This window comes from Pan paniscus, chromosome 2, assembly GCF_029289425.2.
Source record: "Pan paniscus chromosome 2, NHGRI_mPanPan1-v2.0_pri, whole genome shotgun sequence".
Lineage (NCBI taxonomy): Eukaryota > Metazoa > Chordata > Mammalia > Primates > Hominidae > Pan > Pan paniscus.
Genome location: NC_085926.1, coordinates 149,087,332 through 149,108,891, shown reverse-complemented (window position 1 = coordinate 149,108,891; position 21,560 = coordinate 149,087,332). Strand labels below are relative to the sequence as shown.

The 21,560-nt window shown below is 37.3% G+C and overlaps 2 protein-coding genes across 9 annotated transcripts in view; one reads left to right on the top strand and one right to left on the bottom strand.

Annotated features, from left to right (window-relative positions):
* Positions 1-21,560, bottom strand: part of MED12L (mediator complex subunit 12L) — a 349,139-nt gene that overhangs the window by 225,762 nt on the left and 101,817 nt on the right. For 6 of the 8 annotated variants that reach the window (XM_057301943.2, XM_063602974.1, XM_063602975.1 and 3 more), the window contains 4 exons: positions 20,766-20,892; positions 18,299-18,513; positions 16,575-16,679; positions 15,564-15,740 (listed from right to left, as the gene is read on the bottom strand). In XM_057301943.2, coding sequence (XP_057157926.1) covers positions 15,564-15,740; positions 16,575-16,679; positions 18,299-18,513; positions 20,766-20,892 — 624 coding nt within the window. The remainder of the gene's footprint in view (positions 1-15,563; positions 15,741-16,574; positions 16,680-18,298; positions 18,514-20,765; positions 20,893-21,560) is intronic. The other 2 variants (XM_055110602.2, XM_055110603.2) reach the window with 1 other exon arrangement.
* On the top strand, positions 5,989-13,239 carry GPR171 (G protein-coupled receptor 171). The gene is made up of 3 exons (XM_034957611.4): positions 5,989-6,101; positions 8,220-8,308; positions 9,778-13,239. The coding sequence occupies exon 3, from the start codon at positions 9,831-9,833 to the stop codon at positions 10,788-10,790; it is 960 nt and encodes a 319-aa protein (XP_034813502.1). The 5' UTR covers positions 5,989-6,101; positions 8,220-8,308; positions 9,778-9,830; the 3' UTR covers positions 10,791-13,239.

Genomic DNA, 21,560 nt, shown 5'->3' with positions numbered 1-21,560 from the left:
CTGCTTCAATAGAAGTTGGGTGTAAGTAAGAAAGGGGTGTTATAAAAATAGGCCCACCTCAATAAACAGGAAAATATATGACAGGTATTCTCACTGATTAAACTTATAAGACTACTTGTTACTTTTTGAAGGTGTTCACTGTATGATTCTATGGCTTCTCTCATGGTCACAGTCATAGCCACTAGCCACTTCACTCCACTTCCTAAATATTGTATCATGTGTTTTGGGGACCTGCAACACAGGACTTAAGACAAGGGAGTAAATTTGTTCTTTATCAGCCTCCAGGTGTCACCAGCCTTAACTCCCATGGTATCAGCATGGCAAGGGAAGCCCATACCTGCACTACTTCTCCCTTCTCTCCCAAATCCCCCATCATCTGATGACCTGCTAAACCTGCCCCAAAAGTGTGTGACAAAGGGCTTACTTTCCTATCACTCCATTTCCTGACACAAATGAACACCAAGAAAACATGGCCCTCATCATATCCATACAATATTACATATTACTTAAATTCTTGATTTTTGTTTTCTTTTTTTGACATAGAGTCTCGCTCTTGTCCCCCAGGCTGGAGTGCAGTGGCGTGATCTCAGCTCACTGCAACCTCCACCTCCAGGGTTCGATTCTCCTGCCTCAGCCTCCCAAGTAGCTGAGATTACAGGTACCCGCCATCACGCCTGGCTAATTTTTGTATTTTTAGTAAAGATGGGGTTTTACCATGTTTGCCAGGCTGGTCTCGAACTCCCGACCTCCGGTGATCCATCCACCTCGGGCCCCAAAGTGCTGAGATGACAGGCGTGAGCGCCTGGCCTCAATGTTCTATTTTCTAAGCTAAAAGGGTCTCTACATTTAACTTGCAGCTTTTTTCAAGCTGTTAGTTATGTTGTACTTTCAACCATTATCTTTCTAAAGGAATACTAGCTCTCTCTGATATCATATTGACTGCATGAGAACATAATCCTTATAAAAGCCTACTTCAACTCCACATCAAATTCACTTTCTTGTTAAGAAAAACAAGCAACTATAAAAAAATTGGCATGGCCAAGTGTAGTTCTTACCTGGCTAATAGTATGAAAGTAGTTAGGTAAAAAATAAGAAAAATGGTCTTATTTTAAATAAGAAAACCAGCATTTCCATCAAGGCCATTCAAAATAAGAGCTCCTTAAGTGTTTGCAAAGTACATTCAGAATGTTCTGGTTAATGACAGATAAAGCTCTGAGAAACATTTAAAACCTAAATGAAAAAGAATAAAATAAAAATCTATCTAAGCTACATCAAATAAAAACTTTGTCAGCCAAAAAGGCAAATTCACCTTTCTATCTGACCAAGCTGCCTCTCTCCTCAGACTTCCTTTCCCAGGACTAAAACCTCAGTCTCCTCTCCTCTCTCTCTACCCCACCCTGCAGTGATCTTACTTCTGCAGTGGTTCTCAGCTATTCCTCCCTTCCCATGTGATTTCAGATCCTTACTGCTTCTCACTTAAAATGACTGCAATCATTCCTTAACTGGCTTCTCACCTTCCACTTTCTCTCCTAACCAAGCAAACTCCAATGTTGGTAGATTCACCTAATACTGCCGAATTGACAGCTCCTTGCCTTGTATAACCATGAGCTCTCCAATGCTTACTTTATTAAAATCCCAGGGAGCATCCAAGATTTGGTCTCAATCTTTTCCTCACAGAGATACCCAAGCCCCCAAATTGCCTGACAGTCCCCCCCAAAATTTCTCATACTCCAATTATCTGTGTCATCCCCCAAGCATGCCACCTTGTAGCTCATTCTGAAGAAGCTCCTATTCACCCCACCACAGTCTGGAGCATTACACTTCCCGGATTTCCACAGGTTCTAACAGCACATAGCAGGTGATAAGATTCCTTTTCATTCCTGTACAAAGCATAAAATATTCTCCAGGATAAGAGCTGAGGACGCAGCCTATAATTGATAAATATTTGCTGTTATAATTTTTCATAAATACTTGATCAAGAAATATTCACATGGCTGGGTGCAGTGTTGTGCCCCTGTAGTCCTAGTTACTCAGGAGGCTGATGCAACAGGATTGCTTGAGCCAAGGAGTCTGGGACAGCAGCAAGCTATGATTAGACCTCTGAATAACCACTGCACTCCAGCATGGACAACGTAAGACGACCCTGTCTTAAAAAAAAAATAAAAATCACATGGCTAGGAAAAGGGAGATGTTCTCCAAAGAACATTCTCCTGGAAAGTAACTAAAAAGTTTTAAAAATGTGTTCTGTGCTTTGAAAATGTGTTAGTCATGGCCGGGCACGGTGGCTCACATCTGTAATCCCAGCACTTTGGGAGGCCGAGGCGGGTGGATCACGAGGTCAGGAGATCGAAACCATCCTGGCTAACACGGTGAAACCCCGTCTCTACTAAAAATACAAAAACTTAGCTGGGCATGGTGGTGGGTGCCTGTAGTCCCAGCTACTCGGGAGGCTGAGGCAGGAGAACGGCGTGAACCTGGGAGACGGATCTTGCAGTGAGCTGAGATTGCACCACTGCACTCCAGCCTGGGTGACAGAGCAAGACTCTGTCTCAAAAAAAAAAAAAAAAAGATAATGTGTTAGTCATAAATTCATAAGAAATGGACCATAAACAAACAAATGGGGGAAAAAAAGCATGAAATTCAGTGACTAAAAAGAAACAAGATAATCTTTAAAAGTTCTTTATTATAAATTTCCCCTCCATAAATTATCTTTTAACCATGGACCAAATAGCAGTCACACCTCACAACCAAAAGGTAAAATGAAATGTTGACGCAATAACATCAACAAAAAGGCAGACAACCAAAAGGACTGTCAAGGGGAAATGACAGGGTAATGTACCCAGCCATTCTTTTAACTGAGTTCACATTCCAAGAATGTGAAAAAAACAAATTTGCCTTCAAATCATTTCCAAACATGTATTCTCCATTTCAGTAAAGAAAAAAAAAACAAGGCAGAATTTAAATAATACAGAAACAGTAACATGGAAACCATACGTCTACATTTCACTTTAAAACTACACTGCTTAATCACATCAGTCACTCTCAGATTTAAAGCTACCAATCTCAGAGCACAGAAAAAAATCTTTGGGCTAGCCCAGGTGGGAAAGAATATTATGTGCAAAAAAAAAAAAAAAAAATTATTTTCTTTCAAAACATAACCCTGAAGCACAACGGCTATAGAGACAGGGCTGAACTGGAGTTGCACAGGCTGTGGCAGAAGTGACTGATCATAAAAATCTTCCATTTGTAAATTATTTTGATGTAAGAGCGTCCCAAATTCACATTCCAGAGGCTGAAAACTCCATGAGGAAGGCAAGAACAGTGGTACACTGTTCTACCACCCAATGGCATGCAAATTCAAATGGTTACAAATACTAAATGGGAAGGGGGACTGGATTGACCTGATGGCCTCCATTGTAATCACTGTCCCCAGCACTTTCATTGTAAGAAGCATAACTAAGAGCTGGGACGCCAGGGTCTAACTGTGCAGGCTTGAGTGGGCCTTAATTTCTCTGCACCACAGTTTCCCCATCTGTAAGAGGCAGAATCTCCTGTATCTCATGGCTTGTTTTAACAAAAACAAGTCCTCAGACCTGTGCCTGGCTGTGGCAGTGACCACCGACCCCAACATTTGCTTTCCCCTTCCTCATTAGTTTCAAATGGCTTCCACGATATGCCGAAAAAGCACATTTTAAAAACGCTAAATATTCAAAGCAAGTATTTCTACTGAAATACCGTTGTTTGGTATTTGTGTTCAATAAAATCAAAAGCACGTTTTGTATAGATAGGAGAGTTGACTTCAGAAAATATTTTCTTTCTCAATTCATAACTTGGCGGACAATTTAGCTTTAATTTTTATTTTACACATACAAAATATCCATGAAATATTCATAAGTAATGAATAGATTATTTCTTAAACAAAAATACTGCCATGACCAAGGTAAGGGAAAAATAACTTCACCTCACTTCTTCCCGCTTGGGTGTGTATTAGTGATGACATGCAACTTCCCGGAACACTAAGTACAGTCACAAACACTTGTCCTCAGTGAAACAGATAGAAAAAAGTGGCTTATAGAAAATCAAATGAAACTAGCATTAAAAAATGAAAACTACATGTATTTCCACTGTGAATAAACTTCCACACAAAGCCAGGTTGCCTAAGCTCATTCTCAGAAGGAGGAATATGATTCATCTATTAAAAGATTAATTCTCACTATTCTAAAAATTAAATAGAACTCTGAGAACAAGGGCACTTCAGTGCTTTCACATTTGGCAATCCAGACACAGAAACTGTGGTCTGGGTAGATTTTTAAGTACAATTGTTTGTACTTTTCAATTGTGTCTACAACCTTAAAGTGAACCAGGGAAGTAAACATATAAAGAGACCTAACTAAAAAAAGCAAAACAGAAACTGTCAAAAATCTTTCATCCCAGTTTTTCTCCATGCCATGGTAAAATCATTCACCACTGTTTGCAGTCAACTCCACTCATCTCTAAATTCTCTCCCTTTCATCTCCTCTACCCTCCAGTGGATGTAAACCCTGATCACTTCTCACTTACTTGTCTGCAAATATATCTTTTCTACAAGTATGTTCTTCAGTGAGTCCTGTACAATGTTGAAGCATACATATCTTAAAAGAAAGATCCTTTCCTAGCACTATGATGATGAAGCTCACAGTGGTTCTTAACATAAAATGTTTGAGAAACATTTGCTTTTTCCCTCATAATTTATAATTTATGGTCTTCACTGGCAAAAATAATAATTATGTGAATTTGGGAGAATGTCAGAATACCTGAGACATGACCAATATCATCATAAGCATCTTTACATTTTTTTCAAAAGTCTCCTTAGACTTTCCCTAAATTCTCCCTAGCTAGATACTTCTCATTTCATCTTTTGAGACATTTTTCTTTTTAAAAACTAATACCAAGAGATTAATTTTAGATCCTGGAAAGGTATCTTCTTTTTTCTTATCTAGAATACTGACCAAGTATTATTAAAAGAAACCAAAGCACCTACCAAGCCAATGAAGCATTAGAAGAAACCAGACCTAAATAACCAGGCAATGGCTTTGCATTTACACATCAACTTCGAACCAGAAAATTCAGAACTCTTGAAAATATGTTTGTTAGGGCCCCCACCATGCTAGGCTTCTTTCAAACATTCAGTTAGTTCTGCCACAGACACAATGAACATTTAACCAAACAACTTAAATACACACTGTAGGGTTCCTTTACACACAATCTATTAATTACTAAATACTATTTCAATTCATTAGGCTGTTTGAGTCAAACAGACAAATACTTATTACAAGTCTAATCTCATAAATTGAATATATAATATATTCTTCAATGAAAAATTATAAACTATAAAATAGTATGAATAACATCTAAGTGGAAATACATAAGCATAGAAAAAATTTAAAACTTATGTACCAAAAATATTAACAGTAATTATCTCTCTGCATAATGATGTTCCTTTTTTATTTCTATTTCCAGATTTTTCTATAATGAACACAAAATAAGATAAATAAAATATATACATTAGCTGACTCTGTAAAACACATCTTTTTGTTTACTTCTTTTTTTAATAATAGGTGTCTCAGCAGGAATAAAAACTACAACTATTTTTTAAATTTTAACTTTGAAATGCTGTGTTACTATATATACTGAAAAAATATTTGCTTAAACACCTTATATCTTTAATTATTAATCCCCATCAAGGCATGAAGAGTGATATTCTTTGAAATCATTATGACACAAAACATACCTTGGATACTTTAAAAAAAAAAAGGCTAGGTACTAAATGAAGATCTTTTCTCTAAAAAATATGACAAATAAATTGCTTAAGAAAGCATACATGAAATTGTATACATTAAAAAAACTTCTTTAGGAGACTTTCATAAAGTTAAACTACTTGCAAACCACAGTTTCATCTACGTCAATATGCAACATTTTAAAACCACACAAAAAGGAAAGGAAATTTTTAGTAAAGCCAGCAGCCTGCAATGGGGTTGCTACTGCTGCGGCTAACCAAACAGCTCATGCTTCTCTGAAGACTTGCAGCAAGGCTTGCTGAGGCTCACAGAAGATAGCCCCAGGTATGTCTTTTTAAACACTTAATATATTCAAATGCTTTTCCGTGGAAAACAAAATTGTGATTTTTCAGTATTTAAGGCTTATAAGTAGAAAAAGCCAAGCTGTATTAAAAAAAGCATCAATTTTTAAACTCTAAATAGGTCCTAGCTGTGAATGACACTATAATTTTCTTATATCTGATGAACCCATTCATCTGTCTCCAAAAGACAGGATAATTGACACCAGACTGAATACCTGAGCGAGCATAACTATTCAGTAACTCAATCTTATAACTGGGTGGATAGAGGCCATGTTGTAGATCTTCACAACAGGGAACAACAGGCCTTAAGATGACTTTCCTCTATAAACATTACAATAGGTGATTTCAAGAAGATTCCACTGTGATTCCCATAGAAAATCTAATAAGCTTTTATTTTGTTTTTGTTTTGTTTTGTTTTTGAGGAGTCTCGCTTTTTCACCCAGGCTGGAGTGCAGTGGTGCGATCTCAGCTCACTTCAACCTCCACATCCCGGGTTCAAACAATTCTCCTGCCTCAGCCTCCCGAGTAGCTGGGATTACAGGTGCCCGCCACCGCGTTGGCTAATTTTTGTATTTTTAGAGACAGGATTTCACCATGTTGGCCAGGCTGGTCTCGAACTCTTGACCTCAAGTGATCCACCCGCCTCAGCCTCCCAAAGTGCTGGGATTACAGGCGTGAGCCACTGTGCCCAGCCAGTTTATTTATTTTCTAAGCAATGGGCACTCTATCCAAACTACAGAGACAGTTAAAATCTTGTATTGTTGTTGCTGGACTACTTCTGAGTATCTCACATTTTCACTGGTAAGTAACTGTCTGGTAAAATATTTATTAAGCACTTAGTTCTCAAACTTGTGACACAGAACACAGGATGTTATCATACAATAGTTTAACCTCTAATTTACATAAGCAAAAATTTTAAATAAACAGATTTGTTTCTCACTGCAATTTAGACAAAAGTTCACAAACGCAAATGTGAGAAATGTGAGATGCTCCATGATTCTTGAGAATTACTGAATGATTAGTTATTCATTTCAGATAAATTATTCATGTACGGTATATATCGTCAGTTCTAGCTACAGAGAAAATTAATCAAAATAAATTACTCTAATTCTCTTTACCATATAGGTCTCATTGATACAACAGACTTATTTTATAGTTGTGCAAGCAATGGAGCACTTAAAGAAACACATTATGTTACCATTATTATGTAATATTTGAAATAAAAGTGCGTAAGCCAAAATCCTAGGGCCTTAGAAAGTAACAATAAGCAAAGATCTGACACTGTATCAATGCACATGAATACTAGTTTTTCACATAAAGAAGAAAACTATGTTCAAAATTCCAAGGTACAAATGGTAACTATCCAAATTCATGGTCGCCAAGGACATCGGTAAAGCCTGGAGTAGCTTTCAGATGTGAGGAGCTTCCTTAAAGCTCTGGAATAAGCAGGATACAGGAATAGTAAGGATAAATGCAGAGCGCTTAGAAGATGACCAATAAGAACAGATCTTAGTCCTGCCTGAACATGCTGTGAAAGCTTGAGGAACACACCAGTGCCAGCCCTCAATCTCCTCAACTGACTTGGGGATTAGACTACAGGCTATCGATAAAGTTTCCATCCATCCTTAAAATCCTATGACTCCAAAATTTCTATCACATGCAAAAGTATAAAGGCAGGAAGGAACTGTACACAGAACAGTAGAGACCCCACCAATCCCAATCTTAATCTGGGATGTAAGTAGAGATGGTAGAGAGAAACTAGGTTATGGAAGCTTTGAGAGCAAAGTTGGTTTAAACTTATTGGATGGGCCTAGGTTTTGTTTTTAAATGTGCGTGTGAGAGAGAGAGAGAGTGTGTGTGTGTGTACGGCGTGCGTGTGCGTGGTTGTATGCATAAAACAGCAAAATATACGAAAAGCCTAAACTTATATTCTTAGTATTTTGGTAAAAAGTTAAAAATGAATAGTTTATTTCAGCTTTATTACATAAAAATTGTTTAGAACATAGTTCCTGCCCACACAGTAAGCCCTTAGTAAAGACTGGCAGATATAATAATAATCATTATCATTTCTATCATCATCTTACTATTGTTACTGAGGCAGTGTTTTGGAGTGGTTTTGAATGTGATTCTGAGATCAGACTGACTGAGCTGGAATCCTGGCTTTATATCTTACCAGCTACACAACCTTGGGTAAGTAACCCCATTATGCCTCAATTTCCTCATCTGTAAAGCAGGGACAATAACAACACCTAGCTTATGGAAATGATAAGAAGTTAAATAAGTACATGTAAAGTATTTGGCATAGTGCCAGATACAAACCAACTGCTTAATTATTTTCATCGAGTTTGGTAAATAATGACATTATTCATGGACTCTAACGTACTAACTCAGGTAGGGAAAGAGAAAGGGCATGTAGCCTTTAAGCAGCACTTGAATTTAGAAAGCTTTGTGTACATCTGCCTTATTCATCTGTTTGCATATATTGTTTCATTACAAATGCACACAAAGGATCATTAATTAATTGGGGAAATTAAAATTTAGAAAGATGTCAGAAGTTTTATTCTCTTATTAAAAGGCACTTACAGAGTAGCTGATCTGGCCTTCAATGTTGGTCACTATAACTTATATTTGCTTCTTTTAAAAAGGTTGTATTATAATATAAAATGTTTCCTTGCTAAAATACAAAAATAATCTTCAGGTCTTTAAAACAAAAGAACATTGTTTAATATGCAAAAGGGGGACCCACACCAACAGGCAGCACCAGAAAGATTACTAATGTACCCTTAGCTCTAAGCACGTGAGTTTGAATAGACCAGGTCAAAGGGAGCCCTATCAGTTTAACTTGAGCTTACAAACCCGCTCAATGTTCCAGATTTGGGAGGGACATGACAAGACTTCATTGTCATTATCAGTGGTGATCACAGTAGTTCTAAGGGTATGTCTTATGCTTCTGGGCTTTTAACTGCTTCAAAACCCACAATGAAAGAAAAAAAAAGCGACTCAAGTGTTGAAGTCAGATGTTTTGATACTAATATAAATAAATCTTTCTCCAAGGATTTTGTAACCAATGAACATACATCCATGTTCTGGTAGTTGTGGGTTTTTTTGTTTGTTTTTTTGGTTTTTTTCTGTTTGTTTTTGAGACAGACTCTTGCGACCAGGCTGGAGATTTTCCACCAACTCCTTACTTCCCCTGTCAGCCTGGGTTCTCCCAGCCTTAGGAGCCACATGAATCTATGGAAAACAAAAAACTAAAACAAGAAAAAAACCAGAAGGCCTCATTGAAAGCTCTTCATGCTCAACCACAACCCTAGTTTCCTCTCTCTACTTCTCAGAATCTCGGTTCACTTATCTCCTCTGCAAACTAACTTCCAACCCAACTGGTAACAAGAACTACCAGAATGGAAAAACCTGAGGTTGAAAATATCCCTACCAAAAGCAAACCTGCATGGGATTTCCTGAAAGTCACAAAATCAGACAATGGAAAACCCAGGCATCTTCACAATCTAGTATGTTCTCACCAGGCCATATGGTCTGGTAAGTTCACCAATAAAATTCTAAGAACTAGAAAGACAACGGTATTGTGAAGACCAATGTCTTTTAAAGAAAATAGTTGCTAATTTTAATTACTAACCTCCTTTTCCTTGTTTCTTTTACAGAGTCTTAGAAATTTTTTCTTTTCAATAAGCAGTCATCCTTACTTTCCCTCAAGATGACAAACAGTTCGTTCTTCTGCCCAGTTTATAAAGATCTGGAGCCATTCACATATTTTTTTTATTTAGTTTTCCTTGTTGGAATTATTGGAAGTTGTTTTGCAACCTGGGCTTTTATACAGAAGAATACGAATCACAGGTGTGTGAGCATCTACTTAATTAATTTGCTTACAGCCGATTTCCTGCTTACTCTGGCATTACCAGTGAAAATTGTTGTTGACTTGGGTGTGGCACCTTGGAAGCTGAAGATATTCCACTGCCAAGTAACAGCCTGCCTCATCTATATCAATATGTATTTATCAATTATCTTCTTAGCATTTGTCAGCATTGACCGCTGTCTTCAGCTGACACACAGCTGCAAGATCTACCGAATACAAGAACCCGGATTTGCCAAAATGATATCAACCGTTGTGTGGCTAATGGTCCTTCTTATAATGGTGCCAAATATGATGATTCCCATCAAAGACATCAAGGAAAAGTCAAATGTGGGTTGTATGGAGTTTAAAAAGGAATTTGGAAGAAATTGGCATTTGCTGACAAATTTCATATGTGTAGCAATATTTTTAAATTTCTCAGCCATCATTTTAATATCCAATTGCCTTGTAATTCGACAGCTCTACAGAAACAAAGATAATGAAAATTACCCAAATGTGAAAAAGGCTCTCATCAACATACTTTTAGTGACCACGGGCTACATCATATGCTTTGTTCCTTACCACATTGTCCGAATCCCGTATACCCTCAGCCAGACAGAAGTCATAACTGATTGCTCAACCAGGATTTCACTCTTCAAAGCCAAAGAGGCTACACTGCTCCTGGCTGTGTCGAACCTGTGCTTTGATCCTATCCTGTACTATCACCTCTCAAAAGCATTCCGCTCAAAGGTCACTGAGACTTTTGCCTCACCTAAAGAGACCAAGGCTCAGAAAGAAAAATTAAGATGTGAAAATAATGCATAAAAGACAGGATTTTTTGTGCTACCAATTCTGGCCTTACTGGACCATAAAGTTAATTATAGCTTTGAAAGATAAAAAAAAAAAAAAAAAAAAAAAAACTCAGTACGAAAAAATACAGTTAGCTAGCAAATATGGACAGGTTTACTTAGAAATCCTGTTTCTAAATGCAAGTCAAGCTTTATTGTTAGGCTTGCTGCTACTCATTAACCCAAATATTTGTACAAAAAACTAAAGAGTCTCATTGAACGAATGTAAAATCCTGCAATATCCTTGAAATCCAAAAGAGGTCCATGACATAGACCCAAAGGTATTCATGAGTTATTCATTTAAATGCCTGGAACTGACTTCTTGATAAAAATATAAAAAATAATTTCCATGTAAGTTACCAGAAAGCCCACCAGCAACATAATTTTAAAGCCTTTCAGATTACTTTTAAAAAATGCAGCTTACATCAAACAACTTGTGCCTATTTTATTTCTAATCCATCACTTCAAAAGATGGTAATCTTTCAACTCATTACTCCTCCAATTTTTAATGTCGAATTTTTTTCTAACACAATAACCAAAAGCTTTTATTTATAAAAAGGCTTGAAAAATATAGACAATCTTTAATGTATTATTTGTAATTATATTCTATCTGTAGGTTATAATAAAGGCTTCCTGATGTTAGTAATAATACATTTAGTGACTTCTCATTTCTATTTTGAAGTAACATGAAACACAGAGGCCCTGTAACATTTCAGAGGGAGTTGTTAAGTTATACTAACTACTGAAACTAGTGTTTTGGAACTAGAAAATCACATCGATAGCACATCAATGGTAAAACAGCACCAGTCAGATGGTCTTTATAAAACAGATACACTGACTTCGCATAGCAAGGCCGTGTTAGGAATGTAGCACAGGCTGAGCTACTCAGTGCCACCCAGGTCCAGAAAGATGAACCTGACTCCACGTAGGGCCCCAGTTTAAAGTATAGGTGACTCCAGCCGGGCGTGGTGGCTCACACACTTTGGGAGGCTGAGGTGGGCGGATCTCAGGTCAAGGGTTAGAGATTAGCCTGGCCCACATGATGAAACCCCCTCTGTACTAAAAATACAAAATTTAGCCTGCTGTGATAGTGCACGCCTGTAATCTCAGCGACTTGGGAGGCTGAGGCAGGAGAATCATTTGAACCTGGGAGGCAGAGGTTGCAGTGAGCTGAGACTGCGCCACTGCACTCCGGCCTGGGCAAAAAGAGCGAGACTCTGTCTCAAATAAATAAGTAAATAAATAAATAACAATAAAGTATAAGCTGACTCCAGCTCTCAGAGTCACAACTCTGATCAAATTCTCTCCACTGCTGGTGATGCAGAAAGAATACACAGCATTAAATAAAAGACTTATTAGGAAAAAGAATATTGGAAAAATTTAGATAAGCATACATGATGACTTTGTGTTTTTTATTTCATTAGTAAAATAAGCCCATATAAAAACCGCTGGTAAATCCATTTGCATTAGCTGCAATGATTAAGAAATGGTGTTCCTGAAAGCTAGGAAAACAAGTTTGATTCCAAACTCATTTTTGCATTTCACAAATTATTTTCTAAAGCTTGAAAATCCTATCTACAATTCCATAAAAATATTCTGACTCTGCAGTGAATAATAAATGAGAAAATGCATGAAGTGCCTATTACAAAACATACAACAAGATAATGCTATACAATTCTAGCTAGCTAATGGTAATGACAGAAACTCCAGCAGCCTCACACATCTGACACAGTGTAAATGACTTACCTCAGTTGCAGGCTGTAGAATGCCTATCCACTAGAACCTGTGTTTGCTGGTAGTCTAGGAAACATGGTTCACTAATGGGCAGATCAAGTATTATTCACAGAATAGCATCATGAAACTATTTTTCTGAATCTTTGGTCAAGCCCCCTTTAGTCCTCTTCTCTTTGGTCTTCATTTAGTAGGGCCCCATATGACAGATGGGGACATGGAAAACACTTTTCTTAACCATATTTTTATAGTCTCCTCACATGCAATGAGAAGCTAGTCAGATTTTCTCTTTTTATTAAGGGGAAAAAAACAGACAGTAGCATTCCTAAAGTCAGTGTTATATTAGCATATCCTTTGGCTTCTTCTGAATTGAACTCATGGTAACAGGGAGTTTAGGGCAACCAGTGGTGGAAGGCTATTAAAAAATGTATCCTACAATATCAATTGTCTAGCAGTTCTTTCATGAATTGTTATAGTTAAATTATCTCATGATTCATTATGACATGTGGTCACTGAAAATCATTTAAGCTCTTTCTTCCAAGGAAGTACAATGTTAAATGCAGGGAAAGGCTGTAAAACCAAGGTCACAGGAACAACAGAATAAAGAAGCTGAGGCTTAGTGTCCAGCTCTGACACCCAGACACCTGGGAGAGAGACATGCAAAGCTCTGTTTACCCAAGAAAGGAACACATAACCCTCAACCATTCAACCAGTTTCAAACACTTTCAACATTTTGCCATCTTTGATTAATTTATCACCCCCCTTAATTCTTTCTTTTAAATAAACTTTTTATTAGAGTAATTTCCGATTTACAGAGAAGTTGCAAAATAGTACACAGAGTTCCATACGCCATTCAGCCAGTTTTCTCTAATGTAAATGACTTAAGAGAACCACAGTACATTTGGTGAAACTAAGAAGTTAACATTGGTATATTACTATTAAATAAACTCCGGATGTTAATATTGTCTCCCTTTTTTACCCAGAATATTTTAAAAACAAATCCCAGACATCATGACAGTTCATCTATAAATTCTTCAGGATACATCTCTAAAATATAAGGCTACCCTTCCTGCTCCCCTAAATAAACTGTGAGATTATTCCATTATATTATAAATGAATAATGTCTATAGGTAACAGTAGAAAAGCATAGATATTATTCAGGCAGTGATAAATAAGAACAAACTTTGGCAAGTTTTGACATATCCCTGGACATAGAAAAATTAACAAAAAATGGATTAATTGTAATAAGGAAAAAAATATGGGTTTGATAATTTGACAAGTTTTGAAATGGCCCTGGACATAAAAAAATTACAAAAAAAAGAGACTTTTAACTGTAATAAGAAAAAAATTAATGGGTTTGGTAATTTTGAAAGTCATTTCAGGAGATATTCCAAAATACCAAAATAAATAAATAAATAAATAAATAAATAAATAACTTAACAGAATACTTTGTTTTGCTGATAAAAACTCCTAGAAGATACCCAGAAAGTAACGTAATACATCTACAATTACTTTTTCTATTTTGAGACAGAGTCTCGCTCTGTCGCCCAGGCTGGAGTGCAGTGGTGTGATCTCGGCTCACTGCAAGGTCCACCTCCGGGGTTCACGCCATTCTCCTGCCTCAGCCTCCTGAGAAGCTGGGACTACAGGCGCCCGCCACCAGGCCTGCTAATTTTTTGTATTTTTAGTAGATACGGGGTTTCACCATGTTAGCCAGGATGGTCTCGATCTCCTGACCTCGTGATCCGCCCACCTCGGCCTCCCAAAGTGCTGGGATTACAGGCATGAGCCACCACGCCCGGCCCAATTATGCTTTTTAATATGTAAAAGTAACACCCAATGAAAAAAATGACTCCCTGAAATTGTACTTAAAATAAAAATCCAGAAAAAAAGTTAGTGAAGCCAAGAATAAACTTTTTATTTCAAATTTTGACCCAATTTTTATTTCTAATATTAAGAAACCAATTTTGTTACCCTTTAGAATAAAGCACATCACTTTGCTAAGAGTCAAATGGTAAATTTCCTGCCAAGCATTTCCCATTTGCTATACAATTCTTAAATTCAACCAGTCCAAATCTGAGCCTATCTTGTACAAGCCTCTATGAAGTCTTACCCAATTTTTCAACTAAAATACTCTTGTTCTCTCCAATACTCATTCTTTGAGAGTGGAAGGGGCCCAGAAATGTCAACTGGCTCACCTTCCAGTAAGAATTTGTGTTTTTACTCAATTATTGCACGTATTTGAGTGCTTGCCATTTATAGATGTTTGTCTCCCATCTTTCCTATGCCTCAAAATTCTTGCTGACATTTGTCTCCCGTCTTTCCTATGCCTCAAAACTCTTACTGACTAGAAGTACCTACCATAATACAGTGCACATAAAAGCTACTCAGCAAATTTACTTTCAAATTAAAACACATTTACGCCTGGCACAGTGGCTCACGCCTGTAATCCCAGCACTTTGAGAGGCCTAGGCGGACGGATCACCTGAGGTCAGGAGTTCGAGACCAGCCTGCCCAAAATGGTGAAACCCTGTCTCTACTAAAAATACAAAAAATTAGCCAGGCGTGGTGGCAGATGCCTGTAATCCCAGCTACTCGGGAGGCTGAGGCAAAATAATCACTTGAACCTGGGAGGCAGAGGTTGTGGTGAGCCAAGATCGTGCCACCGTACTCCAGCCTGGGCAACAGGAATGAAACTCCATCTCAAAAAAAAAAAAAAAGAAAAGAAAAAAAACACATTTAGACATCACCTGCAGTGACTCAAATGCTCTTTAATAAAAGGATACTAATATAGAAAATTTCATTTTCTAAATCTAATTAGCCACTAATATCACTACAAATTCGGACAACCTCAGTACATAAGCTTAAGATCAGAATTAGAACAGAAGCAGGAGCAAATGCAAAAAACTCACCTGCTATCATTATTAGTCAAGAATACAGTTGAATAATCTGACGTTCAACAGTTATTGATCTTATAATAAAATAATCAGGGTATAGATTAACTGAAGCAATGACTTACCAGAGGTATAGGAAAATGTGTTGCATACTGTAAGTGGCGAAGGAGGTCGTAATTAGATGGAAAAATTAATTCCCTTGGCTTTTCCCTCTTCACCAACTTCTCACAATTAACTGACATTCTTCTGCCCAAGGAAGTGTTGGCATTCTCACAGGATTCTCCAGGCATAGGAGAAAAAATCTAAGTCATGTAAAACAAATGTTGGAGATTGTAAATGAAAGCCAGCAAAACCAAACCACAGTGCTACATACCAAAACACACACATAAGACACTTATACACCTTTTCCTACTTAACCACTTAGCAAAAAAAATGAAGAAATTTTGTTAATTTCCACAAAATTCATATTCAGATCAGTACGAATCTGTGAGCATCACCCTCCATTTTGTAGATGAGAAAATGACAACCACACACATAAGAAATGTGTCTACACTACCTGGAAAGCTAAAGATAAAAGCAGAAGTATGGGTAAGTGTTTTCCTCGTAGGGCTACATTTCGTACAGAAACATATACATAATAATAAACTAGTAAGACTAATGAATAATAGACATAAAGGTTTTGGTCTGTACTCCAAACAATTTTTTTTTAAAGTTATATATTGTGATTCACGAGAAAGAACACATTATAATTATATTGAAATAAAGTAGAAGAATGTATAATAGGCCCAAAGCCACCAAAGCTATTATATAGAAGCTGAACATATACATAGCAAATCAACATGGACTGTCATCGTGAAACTACATTCACACATTAATGAGATGATGATGAGCTCAAAATGAACAAAAAAGTTAGCCAACTAGGAGGACAGGAGTGTTAGAATTTACAGAGTAGGCCATGCAACCAAAACTGAGGATGACCCAATTGTGTCAGATGATAATTGTACCAAAGGAAGAATATGGCAAGATTACATATCACAAATGTGCAAGTCATTCTGAGAACACAGAAGGATCGAGACAGGCTGGGATGGGAGCGGGTTAATTCTTAATTGTCAATAAGAATCAAAGATTGAACCTACTGGAAATTCCGAACCAAAGTCAGTTTTAAAGTCACTCTTGTCTACTTCATCAAAAATGTTAGTGGTTCCTGAGTCAATGCCCATATGCGCCATAATACTCTGTTCCTGATAATCGCCAGAGAAAGAAAGTAACATTGTAAGTTTTGGAGTTCATCAAGAAACTGAAGCTAAAACATGACAGTGGGATTTTTAACCATCTCTGTCTTCTGTTCCCCGTATTGTTTTCTTCCCCGCAAATTGAAGGAAGCTTTAAGGCATGCCTTGCTACGAACAGTCACATTCTTTTCCCTCATTATGAGAAAATTTAACTTCCATGATATTTTAAGAGAAGAGCACACAAACATCCGGATTAAAAACAAGTGTCCACAATTTCCTTTCTTGGGCTATTTCCCATCACATACTTTAACCAACTCTTCTTCTTAAGAAAAATATAAGACTATATCTGAAATATAAGACACTTTAATAGCTATAGAATAGAAAAGAAAAAGCAGGAGGATAGAAAACATGTAAACAGGTAAAGGAACTTCAGTTTTTAGCCTTGTAATTGCTACTGTCAATAAATTAAGAAAAGTGTTTAAATATTTTTAACCTGACACCATTTTGAAAACAAGCCTTAACAGTATGAACTATGAATCCATGTTTGCAATTCTAATACCAGGTTTTTAATTGTAAGTATAGCTACTGTTTTAAAAAATAATAATGGTATATGCCTAAACTGTGAGGTGTTTTTTGTTTGTTTGTTTGTTTTTTTGAGACAGTTTTGCTCTTGTTGCCCAGGCTGGAGTGCAATGGCGCAATCTCGGCTCACTGCAACCTCCACCTCCCGGGTTCAAGCAATTCTCCTGCCTCAGCCTCCTGAGTAGCTGGGACTACAGGCATGTGCCACCAGGCCCGGCTAATTTTGTATTTTTGGTACAGACAGGGTTTCTCCATGTTGGTCAGGCTAGTCTCAAACTCCCAACTTCAGGTGGTCTGCCCGCCTCAGTCTCCCAAAGTGCTGGGATTACAGGCATCAGCCACCGTGCCCAGGCTAAACTGTCAGTTTTTAAGCAATTGTCTCAAGTTCTCGTCATTTTCTATAACTTCCTATCACCACCTCCATCTTTTTTGCCTTGAAAATTTCAGTAAGTATCTGGAACAATATCCAAAATACCAGAATTTGGCAGAAAATTATAAAGTCACACTCATAGCATAAAATAATTTGTTGAAAAGGACACTTCTATAACATTTGAGAAACAGAGATTAAACTTTTAATTAACTGAAATGAAAATATGTGTTGTGACTAACAAAGAATTTCCCATTATGAATAAAAGAGTGATATAAGTAATGAATGATACATTAGGGAAAAGACGATTCTTAGAATGAAAACTCAGCTGACACTTAAAGGTCAAAACAAGTCCAGTTTTGAGACACAATGTTAAAGAAAAACTAGAGATTAGAAACATCTAGAACTGAAAGTATATAATTCCAATCCTATGAAAAATGTTATGGCCTGTCAGATTATTTTCATTACAGTTTTATAGTATCCAAAGGGAAATTCTGGAAGACATAAGAAGCTACAGTGTAAATATCTTTCTTGCTTGAGAAGTAGAGATAAATAACCACTGGGGCAAAAGAATACAACAAAAAGCCATCACTCTTCTACCACTACATGACCCATTTGAACATGGTTCCCAGTAGAGTTTAGTTTCTGGGGGAGTGGGGCATCATATCCAGGGCCATACCTCCATTTTCACATCATGGTCCTTTGAATAGTGTTCATCTGCATTTTCCCCTACTGGTGACCGCGGCCGAGTTGAGGCAGTGACTGACAAATCTCCTCGAGATATGAGGGTACACATGTATGCGTCATGGGAGAAGACATCATGGCGGATGAACTCGCAGAAGAGCAGCACCAGGTTCACAAATTCCACCTTTTCGCATTCACTGTTTGGGTCCGCTATAGAGAAACAAATTCAATCAAGAATTCCTTGAGCAGGTGGTAGAAAAAAACTAATTACTAAGGCTTAATATTTTCATTACTTTTCACAATCAACTTTTTTGGGGAAAAAAGATCTATTGGAAGATTTACTGAGGCACTAGCATTTTGGGCAGAACTGACAGGCAGGTTTTGATTGTCCCACCATAATTGAAAAATATCCAGTATGGTAAACATGATTACAAGTTTAAAGATAGTAGTCCTGGCTGGGTGCAGTGGCTCACACCTGTAATCCCAGCACTTTGGGAGGCTGAGGTGGACAGATCCCCTGAGGTCAGGAGTTTGAGACCAGCCTGGCCAATATGGTGAAACCCCGTCTCTACCAAAAATACAAAAATTAGCTGGGCATGGTGGTGGGTGCCTGTAAGCCCAGCTACTCGGGAGGCTGAGGGAGGAGAATCGCTTGAACCCAGGAGGTAGAGGTTGCAATGAGCCAAGATCGTGCCACTGTACTCCAGCCTAGGTGACAAGAGCGAAACTCCATCTCAAAAAAAAAAAAAAAGATAGTAGTCCTTAATACCCATTCAAGTACTAATGTAAAAAAGCAAAATTTCAGGATCAGAAAAAAATACAGCAGGACTAGACTGCTGTCCTCTGGTTTTACTAATAAAACAGTTCATGACTGCTTTTTCTAGCTTGAGTGGGTCTGTGCAGTTGTGAGAATATGGGTGCACATTTTCAAAGGAGATTTTACAATTGAACCACAATTTAAATGGTGTTTGAAAAAAATGTAAGCAGGATCCACAGAAAAGAAAAAGGAACAACTGAATAAAAAGAACACAAAGATGGAGCTCTGCAGATTATTTTTATTCATAACTAGCCTATTTAACTCACATTATGACTTTCAATATTGTCACTGCACTCTAAAGTTTTGTGACTACACCTTTAAGATAAGATTCAAAATTTGTAAGATGAACCTGCAAAGCTCAATCCTTGGTACCATCACATTCACAAACACCAATAGGAGACACATTTATCCAAGGAACATTAAGCTCAGTTCCCTAAACCTTGAACCTAAATGTTTCCTCTTGCTCACTACCAAACTCGGTGATGAGCAGGCTCTTTCAAGGAACAGATCAGCTTTTTCTGACAGATAGTAAATGAGATGAACTAGCAAAGACACAGGAGTAAGGAGTTTTTCCTAAAGAGAGAACAAGAATGGGGAAGAAACGAGGGAAGCAAAGGGCAAATGTCTGTCTCCCCCAGGGTACAAGGTAAGTTAGAACTGCTAACTTCATGCCTGACAATATATTTTCTGCTATCAGGGATCTCTTCAGTCCTTTCACTTTTCTGCTTCCTTTTCCATGAATTACTCCTCCCTATATTCCAACCACTAGATTAGCTCCAGAGCTTGCTCTCCTTCTAGCCTGGAAGCCACCAAATAACTGAGAGAGCTCTTTGTCTCAAAGAACCTCACCTGCAGGTGTCACTCAACCCAAAATGAGGCCCCTCCTCAGAGGACTCAGAAGAGTACAGTTTGTTGTTGCTTTACCTCTTTCTTCACAAGCATCTTCCTCCTCCCCAACCTTTTTCTCCCTCTTTCTATTGCTTTTGACTTTTTGCCATTTTTCTGTTATCTTAAGATCCTCCCTGTTGCATTTTGTCATATGAAAATCTCAGAATAATTTCAAGCCTACATAGCTCACAAAATATTTCAAAAGTGTTCACCCACAGTCTGAACCCACTGGGTGGCTGTTTATTTCAGAAACCCTCAACTCCTCACTAAAAAGGCAAAAAAAAAGAGCTTGAGATGACATAAACATCCCAGAGAGTGTAGAGAAGCAGCCAGGCATCTATAAATTACTTCCTTGTACCATGTTTCTGGCTACAGAGTACTGTTGCTTGATTCCCCCCCACTCCCATGTTTAAGAGCAGGAACTAGAAAATCAGACATACAGAAAACTACTAAAAAAGAGAAAATTCCAAATCACATTCAATATACAGACAAATGTCAGAAGACCTTACTTCCTTACATGAAGGAGTGAGGTGACTTTTAACAATTATTTTAAAGTGTTTGAAGCTTGACTGATTTTAAAATTGCCTAAAAGTCTCCATTAAAAAACATGCCACAAAATTTTGCTCAGTAAAACATACATTATATTCAGTGCCAAGAATATTAAATAAGATCTAAATTTTTAAAAAAGGAATCAGAAAAAAAAAAAAAGATCAATCCCTTATTTAAGATCTAGAGGCAAAGAGTTTTCTCTACTTACACAAAGAGGGGGCCTGTGTATCTAAAAACCTTAACAGCACATTCTGGAAAACAGGCAAACTGGATCCAGCAAGAGAGGATGAAGAAATAGACTCCTTCTCATCTAAGACTTCTGATTCACCACATCTCTACAGATTAAAAATAAATAACAAAGTTAATTACAGAAGTATAGTCATAACAGATCATGAATTTGTTAATTTTTTATTAGCATTTAAGTGCTCAGGTAAAACATGTAAAATTAATTGATATGTCTGTACTTATTTAAGGGACCATGCACCTCAGGTGAATATAATTTCTCCATCCAAGTACTAACCAGGCCTGACCCTGCTTAGCTTCCGAGATCAGACAAGATCGGGCGCGTTCAGGGTGGTATGGCCGTAGAGAGGTGAATATAATTTCTAAAAGTTGGAAAAAACTACCCCAGAACACTCAAAGGATTTCAAAAACACCCCTGAAAAACATTTATTCATGTAAATTATAAACTCTGCACAGTATTACATGAGTGCCCACTAAATATATTATGGTACAACAAACTATTCATTATCCCTATGCAAAATTGCTAAAAATAATTTGAGGTTGTCTTCATTTTTAAATAGTTCATGTTTAACTGTATTCTCCCTGGAAAATATTGGGGCATATATTATTGAACTGTTTTTGTCAGAAGGGTTTATTTGTGTTTTTGGAGAAACATGGTATCAAATGAGAATGCTAACATAATTCCCCTAACAATATTCTTTCACTTACTCATCACATTCCGCCAATAAGATCTCTCAGAACCTCTGGGAATGTCCACAGT

Bases quoted from the DNA above. Each gene is read 5' to 3' on its own strand.
- GPR171 (XM_034957611.4), top strand. From the start codon at position 9,831: ATGACAAACAGTTCGTTCTTCTGCCCAGTTTATAAAGATCTGGAGCCA.